We start from the raw sequence: 13423 nt of genomic DNA, 5'->3' as shown, positions 1-13423 counted from the left end.
AGAGACGTAGCACCGCTGGTATCAACGCTGCCATCCATCGTACAGATTTAGCTTACCTTCATTTCTCTTGTTCAGCAAAGAGTACGCCATCCATGATCAGCACCACTGAATTTTTCCTCAACTTTTTGCATGCAGTCACCATCCATCCTCACGGGCGAATCGAAACTTTTTCTTGACTGATACAATACAAGCCATGGGTGCCCTTTTATTCAAAGCGTTCTGTTCTCACTCGCGTGCAGCAGATCTGATGCATGCTTCGACTTGAGGAAATAGCACCGGCGAGCGAATCACGACTCGTACTCGTCGCAGACTCGCAGTCACAGCACAGGGAACGGGATTCCAAGACTGACTTGCCGTGACCGAATCGGCAATAACGAGGTCATGCCGGGGCCTGGGTGCAAAAAAGCCTCCCGGAATAAATAGCGCGGACACTTCTCTGCTCCGGCGAAGCTCTGTGGCCACGAGGAGAAAAAAAATCTTTTTTTTCCTGGCCTCCTCACAATTTCCCCACGGGCTGAAAGTAACTGATCCTCCTGTTTTCTTTTTCTTCTTTCGCGAATCCGTCGGTTGGAATCGGTTTCAAACCGCGCGGCCAGGCGCCCGGCGGAGATCGTCAGACCTTCTCCGTGCTAAGCGAATCGAGGTAGCAATCTCTTCCCCGTCTTGAGGATTTCTGGCTGTGTATGGCCTCGGGAGGTTTTGGTACTTTCCGCGGTTTCGCGATTAATCCAAGAGCCAAATCCCCCTCTTGGGGCGTTGGATTAAATCTGGTTCTGGACTTATCTTGCCCCCCACCCGCCCAAACTTGCGCCTTTTGCGGCTTGTAATCTTGCTCAGCTCAGGGCTCAGCAAATGGGGTTGCTCGAATCATGTTGTTCTGGTGTTTTGTCGCCTGCTTCGACGGCTTGGAATTTGGGCGTGACCTTCTCTTACTCCGTTGCGTCGGTTGTGGAAACCGCGTGCTTGATGGTTCCATATTGGTCTCTGAGAGGGCCACGGTAGCCCTCAAGTTTGACAATTCTGCTTATTTTTGTGGTTGAAAATTCTCGTGGTGATTTGCATATATTGTTACAATGATTTGTTGAATTATGATTGAGAAAGTCCTAATCTTGCTCAGGAAATAAGTTGTAGCACGTGGAGAACTATATGGAGTGAGGACAAGACCAGAGTTTTCAAGCTGTGCTGTCCATGTGTCATGCAGCACATTTTTTTGCTGCACCTTTGCACAGCTGCGTCTGCTGTACTCCTCAACTCCTGGGTGTGTTGTCTGGGAAACTACTTGCTCATCTCATTGGCATGTCACTAAACATGCAGCGTGGGAGGCTCGGATCTGTTTCAGTTACAGTTTTGCGACTTCCTTCTTTACTCCATTGTCAGTTGATTGTCATGTCATGTCAAGACATATCACTTAATTACTGCTCTGACAACGACCGGCACTAGTTATGGAGGAATCCTTGCTTTACTCCACCATTAGTTGATTTAACATAAATGGAAGCTTGCATGTAAACTTGGTTGTCGTGTCAAGCCATTGTCTCAACTGTCCTGAGAATAATAAAACAGTTGAGCTGACTGTATGATACATGTTTTCACTATGGAAGGCGAATGTCTAATAGGTTACTAATTTGAATCCTCTTTGTTGAACTTATGACACTGCAGAAGCCGCTTGCTAGGAGCGAGTTTGCCTGAATTTCCGTTACCACTTCTCCTGACTAGCCAACTTATAATGGGATGGGGAAACATCATAACCAGACGGCTCAAAGTTTTCTCCATGGCACTGCTTATCTACTTGGACTATAAGGTGTGGTTCTGTTTATTTTCTCAATGATGTTATTCCATAGACCAGCCTCTTCCATTTCGTGGAAACAGATTAACATCTTTTTGATGCATGAGCAGGCTGTTCAGAAGAGAGTTCAATGGGTTAGCACTGGTAAAAAGAGTGCTATGTGGACGAAAACACATGAGCGAAATGCTCGCCGTGTCCTCAACCTGATGATAGAGTTAGAAGGTTTATGGGTGAAAATGGGCCAGTATTTGTCAACAAGAGCAGATGTGCTTCCTGAACCCTACATAAATGTCCTCAAGCAATTGCAGGATTCACTTCCTCCGCGCCCTTTCGAAGAGGTATGCAGACCTGTCCTTGAATAATTGGAGATCGGTAATTCTTGTTCGGTCCTGATATAACATTTTCCGTACGTTTATGATAATCTAAATTGCAGCCACTACTTATCCTGGTTCTTGTCTCACTTGTGCAGGTTCGTGGAACGATAGAGAAAGAACTTGGAAAACCCATGAGTGATCTTTTTGCTGATTTTGTCCTGGACCCTCTTGCAACTGCCTCAGTAAGTGCTGTAGTATCAAAGTGAACTTTAGACTTTAGATATCTAATATAAATTCATAATATGCTCATTTGAGGCTTGTATGAATGTTAACAGATAGCACAAGTTCATCGAGCAACTCTGGCAGATGGAAGAGAAGTAGTTGTCAAAATTCAGCATGATGGTATCAAAGAGATCATATTAGAGGTTTATCTCTATTCTGGCAAGTATGCATGTGTAGCACAGTTGGTGCCTGTTACATTTTTGTATTGGTGGTCAGGATCTGAAGAACGCAAAATCACTGGTTGAATGGATAGCGTGGGCAGAACCTCGGTATGATTTTAACCCAATGATTGATGAATGGTGCAAGGAGGCACCAAAGGAACTTGATTTTAACCATGAAGCAGGTAATTCTCCTTGCTCAGTTTCTTACCCATACACTTCACTGGACAATTTCCATGTTATCCCCCTCCCTCCCTTGAAGTCATAGTCTCATGGCTCATGAAGAGGTCGTCTTGATAATGTATGGTACAAATTCTTTAATTGTAGAGAACACTAGGACCGTCTCCAGGAATCTTAGTGACAGAACTGACTGTGGGAGTGGCAATATTTCTAGTGCTATTGATGTACTGATTCCAGAAGTTATTCAGGTCTATCTTTCAGTTTCTCTACTGTTTCTTTTATTATTTTTTGAAAACAAGTTACCATTATCTGAAGAACTGTAGTTCTGTGTGTCAGTCAACTGACAAGGTTCTAATTCTGGAATATATGGATGGGATTCGCTTAAATGACAATGATTCATTGGAAGCTTATGGTGTTGATAAGCAAAAACTTGTTGAAGAGATAACCCGTGCATACGCTCATCAAATATACATTGATGGCTTCTTTAACGGTGACCCTCACCCTGGTAATCATATGCGTTTTGGGAAGGTTTCTGTCATCTTTTCCTGTTGTATTCCTTGCTCATTAATTCATATTTGCATGGATTTTTTCTTTCTGTAGGCAACTTTCTTGTGAGCAAGGAACCTCCGCATAAACCGATTCTCCTTGACTTTGGGCTCACTAAACGCATATCAAAATCTATGAGGCAGGCACTAGCTAAGATGTTTTTGTCATGTGCAGAGGTTTGTGAATGTCAATCTTCTAAGTAATCCACAGATAGTATAGTATAATATGCAACATTTCCCTTGGAGTAATCTTCTAAGTAAGCTGTCAGTCTTGTTTACTCTGTTACCTTTTCTTAAACCAATGTCTCTATCTTTTTTTTTCACTCATTCATGATGTGGTAGACTTGTATAAGATGACATATAAGAGAAACAAAATGAACTTGGGAGATATGCCCCCAAGCTATAAGAGCAACATATCCTTAGGCTATAAGAGATCAACGATCAACTAAGAACCAAGCAATAGTTCGGTTCGAAGAGCCTCCAGTTTAGAGACCGTCCACCAAGGCTTGAACCCAGGTGCTGTTAATAACATTATGCTATGTGAGTACCTTACTAAAGAGTTTAATGCACCCCTCTCTTAAGAGAAAGCCAAGAGGACATCTCTCCTTGTGTTCTGTATTTTTGGTTATAAGAGATCACTTGACTTTTATTTTGAAGTATTGACATCTCATGATCAAAGTTTACAACACGGATGCTTCAATTTATTCTACTTTTGTTACTTATTTAGTTATTTTCCAGCATCTCATACAGTAGTTAAATTGTATGTAATTTACATATCTGTGATGAACATGCTAATTTTTAGGGAGACCATGTGGCACTGCTGTCAGCATTTGCAGAGATGGGGCTTAAACTGCGGGTTGACATGCCCCAGCAGGCTATGGATATTGCCACAATATTCTTTCGCCAGGCAACTACTGCAAATGAAGCAAAGGTAGGTTGAAGGCTACTGTGTCCATTGTACATCATTTCATCTACTTTTTTTGGTTACCTTATCAGTAACTTCGGATATTTGGAGTAACAGTTTATTTGTGTTATTTATACATATTAGGAAAACATAAAGGCACTCAATGACCAAAGAGAACGAAATGTCAAAGCTCTTCAAGAAAAGATGAAATTGAACAAGAAGGAGGTTCAACGTTTTAATCCTGTGAGTAGGAATGCTCGGCTTGCAACTTTCCTCAATTGATAGATGGGTGTCACATGAAAGTTTTCATGCTTTTAGGTGGATGCTTTCCCTGGGGATGCAATAATATTTATGAGGGTCTTGAATCTTCTCAGAGGTATTGGTTTGTTTTGGCTTGCTCATTCCTCTGGGATATCCAGTATCTCAATGAAATTTTCTTGTAAAAATATCTCAATGAAATTTTCTTGTAAAAATATGCAGGTCTTTCAGCATCACTAAATGTTAGGATAGTTTATCTAGACATCATGAGGCCGTTTGCTGAATCAACTTTGCTAGGGTGAGATGCTATTTATTTGGCACTATCATGCCAACGGTTGCGCCAACATTACGGTAGAATATTATCTCTCTCTCTTCTTAATTTCATTGCTGATTTATGACTTCACTTTGATCAGGAGTTTGACGCACGGGCAAATACCAAACAGTCAGTGGATTTATGACTCACCTGCTAACTCTGATTTGGAGTCTAAACTGAGAAATTATCTGCTTGAGTTGGGAAGTGACAAAATTTTAGGAATACAGGTAGGACTCTCCTATGGTTCAATTATACGGACATCAATTCTCTACGAATACTATGTGCCTTACATTTGTTTCTTCCCCAGATCTGTGCATATAAAGATGGAAAAGTCATAATAGATACTGCTGCTGGTATGTTGGGGAAGTACGATCCACGACCTGTTCAACCTGATTCCCTCTTTCCTGTTTTCTCAGTGACTAAGGGTATCACTGCTGGGATGGTACATTGGCTTGTCAACAAAGGGTGAGTGATTAATTCAATATCAGGTCCCTTTCAACTTTGCATTATAAATATGTTATCGTGGCATTGATTTATACTATATCATATAATTTCCATGTGTACAAATTGTTTCTCATTGTAGGAGAGAATAGAGTGTTGTATTCCTCCAAACCCTAGAAGGGTGGGATATATAGTGCCTATACATGGGCCTCTAGATGGGCCGTAACACTGGGCCATATGGGCCACTCACACATACACCAACACCCCCCGCAGTCTGAACTACCGGCGCAGCGGAGTTCAAGACTGGACAACAAGAAAGCACACACAGGGCAAACACCCCCCCGCAACCACAACTAACCACCTGCTACGTTGAGGCTGGAGCGAAACTCCGAGAAGGTCGAGGAGGGGAGACCCTTGGTGAAGATGTCAGAGGTGGTCAGGACATGGAGTACCCGAACATCGCCGATGGCGACCCTGTCGCGCACGAAGTGCAAGTCGATCTCCACATGCTTCGTCCGCTGATGCTGAACGGGGTTGGTGGAGAGATACACGACGTTGACGTTGTCGCAGTAGACGAGCGTGCTCTTGGCGAGCGGGCTATGGAGCTCCGCCAAGAGCTGTCGTAGCCAGGACGCCTCCGCCACGCCGTTAACGACAGCATGGTACTCCACCTCGGCACCGGAGCTGGAGACAACCGGCTGCCGCTTGGACGACCAGGAGACCAGGTTGCCACCCAAGAAGACGGCATAGCCGGAAGTAGAGCGGCGAGTGTCCGGACAGCCAGCCCAGTCAGCGTCGGTGTAGACAACCAGCTCAGCAGAGGGCGAGCGGTGAAGCACCAGGCCGAAGTCAACAGTGCCACGGACGTAGCGGAGGAGACGCTTCAGTGCAGCAAGGTGTGACTCCCGGGGATCATGCATATGAAGACAGACCTGCTGAACAACATAGTTGAGGTCCGGGCTGGTGAAGGTGAGGTACTGCAAGGCACCGGCAAGACTCCGGTAGGCAGTAGGATTAGCCACGGGATCACCCATATCAGCAGACAGCTTCGCCTGAGTGTCGACTGGAGTGGAGCAGGGCTTGCAATCAGTCATCCCAGCCCGCTCCAGGATATCAAGTGTATACTGCCGCTGGTGAAGGAGAAGGCCAGAAGAGCGAGGCTCAACAGTAACACCCAAGAAGTGGTGGAGCCGACCAAGATCCTTCATAGCAAACTCCTACTGCAAGGAGGAGATGAAGCGCTGAAGCAACTGCTGACTGGAGGCTGTGAGTACAATGTCATCAACATAAAGCAGCAGGTAGACAGTCTCATCCCCACGGCGGTAGATGAAGAGAGAAGTGTCAGACTTGGCCTCGGTGAACCCCCAATGTCAACAAGAACATGGCGAACCGAGAATACCAAGACCGAGGAGCCTGCTTCAGACCATAGAGAGACTTGTTGAGTCGACAGACCATGTCCGGACGACTGGAGTCCACAAATCCCGCTGGCTGAGAGCAATAGACTGTCTCTGATAGAGTGCCACGAAGAAACACATTCTTCACATCCATCTGGTGCACCAGCCAAGAGCGAGAGAGTGCAAGCGAGAGGACCGTGCGCACAGTAGCAGGCTTCACCACTGGACTGAAGGTCTCATCATAGTCCACACCAGGCCGCTGGGTGAAACCTCGGAGAACCCAGCGAGCCTTATAACGCTCCAGTGTGCCATCAGCCCGATAGGAGGTCCTGGGGCCGCGCGTGGCGCGACAGCGGGCACCGGGGCCACGCTTGGCGCGGCAGGGATCACCGGAAGAGGTGCCGGTGTACCGGAAAAACCTGCAGGGAAAGGACAGACAGGCACAGCTGGCTGAACCACCGGGTCAGTCGAAAACAGGGACTCCAACTCGGGGTGAGGAGAAGGTGTGGAGGAGGTGGAGTAGGGGAAATCCGACTCGTCAAACACGACGTGTCGGGAGATCAGGACGCGGCGAGAGGTGAGGTCAAAGCATCGGTACCCCTTGTGGTCAGGGGAGGAATCAAGAAACACACGAGTCGAGCGGGGCGCCAGCTTGTGAGAAGCAGTGACGGAGATGTTAGGGTAACATGCATACCCGAAGACCCGAAGGTGGTCATAGCGATGAGGGGTACCGAAAAGAGCGTGGTGTGGAGTGGGAGCAGGAGAAGCAGTGGACGGAAGACGGTTAAGCAAGTAGGTTGCGATGTGGAGGCTCTCAGCCCAGAAGCGGGGAGACAGAGAGGCCTGGATCAGAAGGGTGCGCATGACGTCGTTCGTCGTGCGAATCATCCGCTCAGCCTTGTCGTTCTGGTGAGGTATACGGACAAGACATACGCAGCTGAACACCCCGAGAGAGGAAGAAGGAACGGGAGGTGGAGTTATCGAACTCACGCCCGTTGTCACACTGGACGGCCTTAATGGTTAGGCCGAACTGAGTGGACACCCAGACAAAGAAGTGCAGGAGGGTGGGGAAGGTCTCAGACTTGGCGCGCAAAGGAAAAGTCCAATAATAATGAGAGAAATCATCAACCACCATCAAATAGTATTTATAACCAGACATGCTGAGTACAGGAGAGGTCCACAGGTCACAGTGAAAAGATCAAAGGCATGCGCAGCATGCGAAGAAGAAGAAGAAAAATGAAGTCTAACATGACGACCTAACTGGCACGCATGACAGAGGTGCTCAGCAGGAGCCCTAGTACAAGGAACATCCGTACTACGACTGAGCCAAAACATCGCGGCCGGGGTGTCCAAGCCGGCGGTGCCAAGGGGTGGAAGACGGCGTCGCGGCAAAAGCAGCAGACGAAGAAGAAGTCGAAGGCGGAGCAGCGGAAGCAGGAAGACGAAGGGTGCAAAGGGGCCCCGAGCTGTCACATCGGAGGAGCGGACGCCGGGAAACCGAATCCTTCACAGTAAGACCAGAAGAGTCAAATTCGATGAAACATGAATTATCAGCAGTAAACTGGCAAATGGAAAGAAGATTGTGAACCATCTGAGTAGCAACACAAACATTGGGAAGACGAAAAGAACCAGGAGCAGAAACCACAGCGGTGACAAAAAGGCAAGACCCATCACCAACCATGATGGAAGAAGGACAAAAGGGGTGTGGGGGTCGGACAGAAGAGAGAATACCGTCATCTGGGGTGGTGTAGAAGGAGACACCCGAGTCGGCGATCCACTCGGTGCTGACCGGCGGCGTCAGCCCCATGGTGCTGAAGGACTGCGCCAGAGCGGCCTGGTCCTACCCCCCAGGCTAGGTCGGCTGCTGGTTGGGCTGAGCGAGCGGGGTCCAGGACGGCGCGAACAGGGGAGTAGCACTAGTGAACATGGCCGCCGGCTGGAGCTGAGGACGAGGCCCCCCTCCCGGACCCTGAAACAGCCACATCGAGATGCGCCCTGACCATGGGTTGCTGAAGGATGGTCAGGGCGTACCTCCAGGGGCGGGAGCGGGAGCCGAAGTCGGAGTCGGCGTGCCCCGACGGCCCCCACCGGTACCAGTACCCCCAGAAGCAGGGCCTCCAGTACCGCCACCACCCTGTCCCCCCTCCCCCGCCGACGATGTCCACGCCCCCCACCTCCGGTGTGCCCGGTGGGAGCAGCACCAAGGAGGGAGGTGGCAGGAGCGGCGGAGGAAGCACGGTGGGGGTGGACGAGGACGATCCGGGCGCGAGACCCCTGGTGATCTCCTCGAGAACGAGGTCGTCCCGGACCTGCAGGAAGGAGGGGAAGGGTCTCTGACGGGTGATCCATGTCTTCAGGTGGTCATAGGTGCTGCTCAGACCCCGCAGGACATTGACCACCAAGACCCGATCAGACACCGGACACCCGAGGTCGTGAAGAGCATCAACCATGCCCTTCATCCTCCTGCAGAACTCACCAACGGAGAGGTCCCCCTGCTCGAAGGTGCGGAAGGTGGCGTCGAGCTGGAGAGCGCGGAACTCGGCGTTGCCGAGGAACTGCCCCTCGAGCGCCAGCCAGGCCTGTCGCGCGGTGCTGCCGTGGGTCCTGACGATGTCCTGAAGATCTAGGGAGATGGTCCCAAAGATTCAGGACATGGCGACGCTGTCGAGGCGCAGCCACACCACGTCCCGCGTCTCGATCGGCGTGTCGAGGAGGACGTGGTCGTCGAGGGCGTAGCGGCGGAGGGCGAGGAGAACCTGGTCCCGCCAGCGTCCGTAGGAGGAGGACGTGGGGTCGAGGAGGACGGTGACCAGGGCCCTGATGTTCTGGACGCCGGCGGCCTGGAGGTGGAGCTGGGCGACCATGGGGTTGGTCGGGTCGTGCCGGGGTCCAGATCCAGGGGGCGGGGCCTGGTGGGAAGAGGAGGCGCCGTGCTCGGGAATGACGGGCTGCTGGCCGGAGGAGACACAGAAGTAGTGCTCCGCCTCGGCGACCCGGAGAGCGAGAGCATCGGCCGTGGCGCGCTCGCACTCCCATGCGAGGGCAGCCACGCGGACCCGCTCCTGAGCCGCCGAAGCCTCCGACTTGGCGGCGAGGAGGGCCATGGCGAGAGCGGCGTCGGCCTGCTGCCCACGGAGGACGGCGGCGGCGAAGGGCGCATCCGCGGGAGGCATCCCGAGTCCAGACCACGCAGGCGCGGGCGCGGCCGGCGCGGGGAAGACCTCAGGAAGGGCGGCGTCGGCGGGAAAGGGCTGCTTGCCCGCAGCGACGGCAGCGGCTTGGACGGCGGCTGCGGCGGCGGCGGTGGGCGCCTGCAGCTCGGGAGCTGGTGGGCCTGCGCCCCCAGCGCCCGCAGCGGCGGCGGCGGCTGGGTCGGGTAAGGGCAACCGGGGCCAGACGGCCGCGCCCCCCACGCCCGCGGCCCCTACGCCCCCCGCGCCCGCGCCCGCAGCGGCTGCGGCGGCAGGGCCGGGCAGGGGCACCATGGCGGCGGCGTCCGGGACGGGGTCGAGGAGGACCAGCGCGGCAGGGGAGGCGGCGGCGGCGGCGGCGCAGCAGGTCTGGGCGCGGCAGAGGAGGCGGCGGCCGGCGACCACGCGCCCGGCGCAGGGGTGGCGGCTGCAGCAGAGGAAGAGGAGGGGAGGGAAGGAGAAGAGGGGTGGAGGCGCCGGCGGCCGTCGGCCAGCCATGGCGGCGGCGGCGGCTGGAGAGGAAGGAGAGGAGAGAGAGACTCTGATACCATGTAGGAGAGAATAGAGTGTTGTATTCCTCCAAACCCTAGAAGGATGTGATATATAGTATCTATACATGGGCCTCTAGATGGGCCGTAACACTGGGCCATATGGGCCACTCACACATACACCAACACTCATATTTATAATAGCACCTACTTGCATATTGTTTTTGTTTGTGTGAACCGAAGCATTGTAGCATTTCACAGTTTCTAATATCTCAACTGGCTAAAACAAGGATATTCCATCTTTGTATGCTTAGATGGAAAATTGTACACTTGCATACTAAAGTACATAATGATAATGGCCCACCCGGGATTTTTTTAAAATGGTCAAATAAGGATTTCTAACCCATCTGTTTGTTGAGTGTCATGTACAGTTGTCAAAATGGATGTTGTGAACTTTAACCGTGCATCTAGACATTTATTCCACAAGTTGAAGTTGCTCAAGCTATTTTGTGACATCATACTCCGATTTTTCAGGAAGTTGAAGTATGAGGAAACAGTGGCCAACATATGGCCAAATTTTGGAACTAACAGAAAGGAGCTAATAAAGGTACAAAAACTTCCTTGTGTCTGTTATTGGATCAGACACGGCATTTCTTAGCTAATAGACTACCTCATTTGCTATTTCCTAATACAGGTGCATCATCTTCTAAATCATACATCCGGTTTGCACAATGCACTGGGAGATGTGGTGAAGAATGACCCTTTGTTGGTATGCGACTGGGAAGAGACACTAAACCAGATTGCCAAGTGTACACCTGAGACTGAACCTGGTTCAGCACAAATTTACCATTATCTATCCTTTGGTTGGTTGTGTGGGGGAGTCATAGAGGTATATTTCTTCCTGATATAACTTAAATTGAGCCTTGGTTTTATATGAGATTGAATTTTGTCAGTTGCGGAAACAGATGTTATGTGGCTCATACTAATCTGTAATTTGGTTTAGGGTTAGCTAAATTTGTTCGAGAAAAAAAAGTTAGCTAAATTTAAATGTAAAACCCCATCTAGTTATCTTTTTGGGTCCAATATCTTAACTATGGGGGCTTATAAGTCAATATAATGCTCTGACTGAATTTTTCATGAATCCTGATGCTGTTATTTGACAATAATAGCACGCATCCGGGAAGAAGTTTCAGGAGGTTCTAGAAGAGGCTATTGTTCGCCCTCTTCACATTGAGGGGGAGCTATATATTGGGATTCCACCAGGTATGTTGCAGATCTATGAATGAAGGCTTACATTGTTTACAAGAACTCTATCCATTTTCTTAACATTGTACATATGATCTGATGCTTATTATTTTGTGATTAAAAAATCTATTTGTCCCTTGATATCTTTTTTCGTTGTGTTCTTAAGGAGTAAGGAAAAAAGAACCATCAGTTTCTTGGACAAAAGTGTTTCTGGGTGGGTGTGGGTTGTGTGTTCAATGGGGGAAATACTTTCAGTCAAGCTGTGGGTGCAGGAGAAACTGCACTACATTTGGGTACTGATTTATAAAGTTTGATTAATTGAGTCTTTGGCTTTACTGCCACTGTATTGTGCCTTCATGCTCCAAGACCGATACTCCAATAACCATTTTCCGCAAGTACCCGTTGTCTATATGTTCTGGATCAGTTACACAACGTTGTATGCTTGTTTTGGCAATTTACATAAAAGGTCACTATTTTTCTCTGTCCTTCGAATTCTTTGGAGGGAATACCTGCTCTTTAGATATGCCTACTATGATTAGATTAGATTAGATTAGATTAGATTAGATTAATGATAATCATAATCTAATCATATTTTTACTGTTCTAATACCCTCTGTCTAATGTTCATTGCATTCTGTCCCTTCTCAGGTGTTGAGTCTCGTCTGGCTGCGCTGACAGTTGACACTGAGGAACTTCAGAAGCTAGCAGGAATCAGGGCAGGGCCAGATGTTCCGCAAGAATTGCTGAACAATGTCGCACAGATGGCGTCTGGTGTACCAGTTCTCTTCAACACACTAAATATTCGCCGGGCCATTATGCCTGCTGCTAATGGCCACTGCTCTGCTCGAGCACTTGCACGGTACTACGCAGCACTTGCAACTGGTGGTTCAATTCCTCCGCCACACTCTGCCGACTCCAAGCCACCCCTTGGCAGCCATGTGCATACCCCCAAGTTCCCTACGGCTCCACTCAAGAAGAAAAAGGGCACTGGAAAGAAGGGTGTCAGTTCCACAGGAAATCTCCAAGATAGGAGCAACACCGACAAGAATGGATACAGCCAGCTACGCACCAGTGATGTCGACGACGAGGCAGCAGCGGCAGGAAGCGGCAGCAGGATCTTCAGCAGTGACAAGATCCTCGACGCGTTCATGGGCGTCGGCGAATACGAGAGCATGGCACACCCAAATGGCAAGTTCGGGCTCGGGTTCAGGAGGTACAACAACCCCAGCGGCACGCTGAGGTGCTTCGGGCACTCCGGGATGGGTGGGTCCACCGGATATTGTGACGTGGAGAACAACTTTGCCATCGCGGTGATGGTGAACAAGATGTCGCTGGGAAGCGTCACGCGTAGCATTGTCCGGTTCATCTTGGAGGAGCTGGGTCTGCCTGTGCCTGACGAGTTCTCGGTATCAGGGGAGAAGGGGCCTGACATGGTGCTTAACCTTGCACAACCTCAGCAACAGAGATGACGATGACGACAACAAAGCAAAGCTGAACTGGTTGTGGACTTACCACTTTGGTAGCTTCTGTTGTGAAACAAGACAGTGAATAGGAAACGGGAAAAAAATACAGAATTCACGGTATATATTATACACACGCATGCCATTTTGATTTTGATGTGGCATGTAAAAAACTCAACGGACTGTTTTCTTTGGCAGAATCTACTGTAGTGCTGTGCAAATTTTACGCTCAAAGAAAATGGCAAGCTGGTATGGTGAAATTGTTTTTGTGTTGAAGTGCAGCCTGCAGCGCACCCAAGTGCGCAGATGCTTGGGCACGCATCTCCTCCCAAGGCTGTTCTTTTTTTTTCTCGATCTAAGGCCCTGGTTTATGGGACTTCTGCAAAAGTCTCTACACTTTAGTCCCTAAAAAATCAAATAAGAGGGATTTTTAGGGACTTAAAATGCAAGTTAGGGCTGAAAAATCAG

At 49.6% G+C, this 13423-nt stretch overlaps 1 protein-coding gene across 3 annotated transcripts; it reads left to right on the top strand.

Annotated features, from left to right (window-relative positions):
• Positions 1–442: 442 nt before the first annotated feature.
• On the top strand, positions 443–13222 carry LOC120704387. Of its 3 annotated transcripts, none has more exons than XM_039988756.1 (20): positions 443–643; positions 1118–1258; positions 1657–1798; positions 1894–2121; positions 2253–2339; positions 2433–2522; positions 2596–2722; positions 2865–2965; positions 3054–3222; positions 3318–3439; positions 4065–4193; positions 4311–4409; positions 4485–4542; positions 4647–4722; positions 4838–4964; positions 5045–5202; positions 10786–10858; positions 10946–11140; positions 11421–11514; positions 12144–13222. In XM_039988756.1, exons 3-20 carry the CDS (start codon positions 1724–1726, stop codon positions 12962–12964), a joined length of 2829 nt encoding a protein of 942 aa, XP_039844690.1. In that variant the 5' UTR covers positions 443–643; positions 1118–1258; positions 1657–1723; the 3' UTR covers positions 12965–13222. The 3 variants fall into 3 exon arrangements, with proteins under 3 accessions (XP_039844690.1, XP_039844689.1, XP_039844688.1); XM_039988755.1 differs by having other exon boundaries at positions 1118–1338; XM_039988754.1 differs by lacking the exon at positions 1118–1258.
• The last annotated feature ends 201 nt before the right edge of the window (positions 13223–13423 follow it).

This window comes from Panicum virgatum, chromosome 4K, assembly GCF_016808335.1.
Source record: "Panicum virgatum strain AP13 chromosome 4K, P.virgatum_v5, whole genome shotgun sequence".
In the NCBI taxonomy this organism is placed as follows: Eukaryota; Viridiplantae; Streptophyta; class Magnoliopsida; order Poales; family Poaceae; genus Panicum; species Panicum virgatum.
This window is presented reverse-complemented; position numbering and strand designations above follow the sequence as displayed.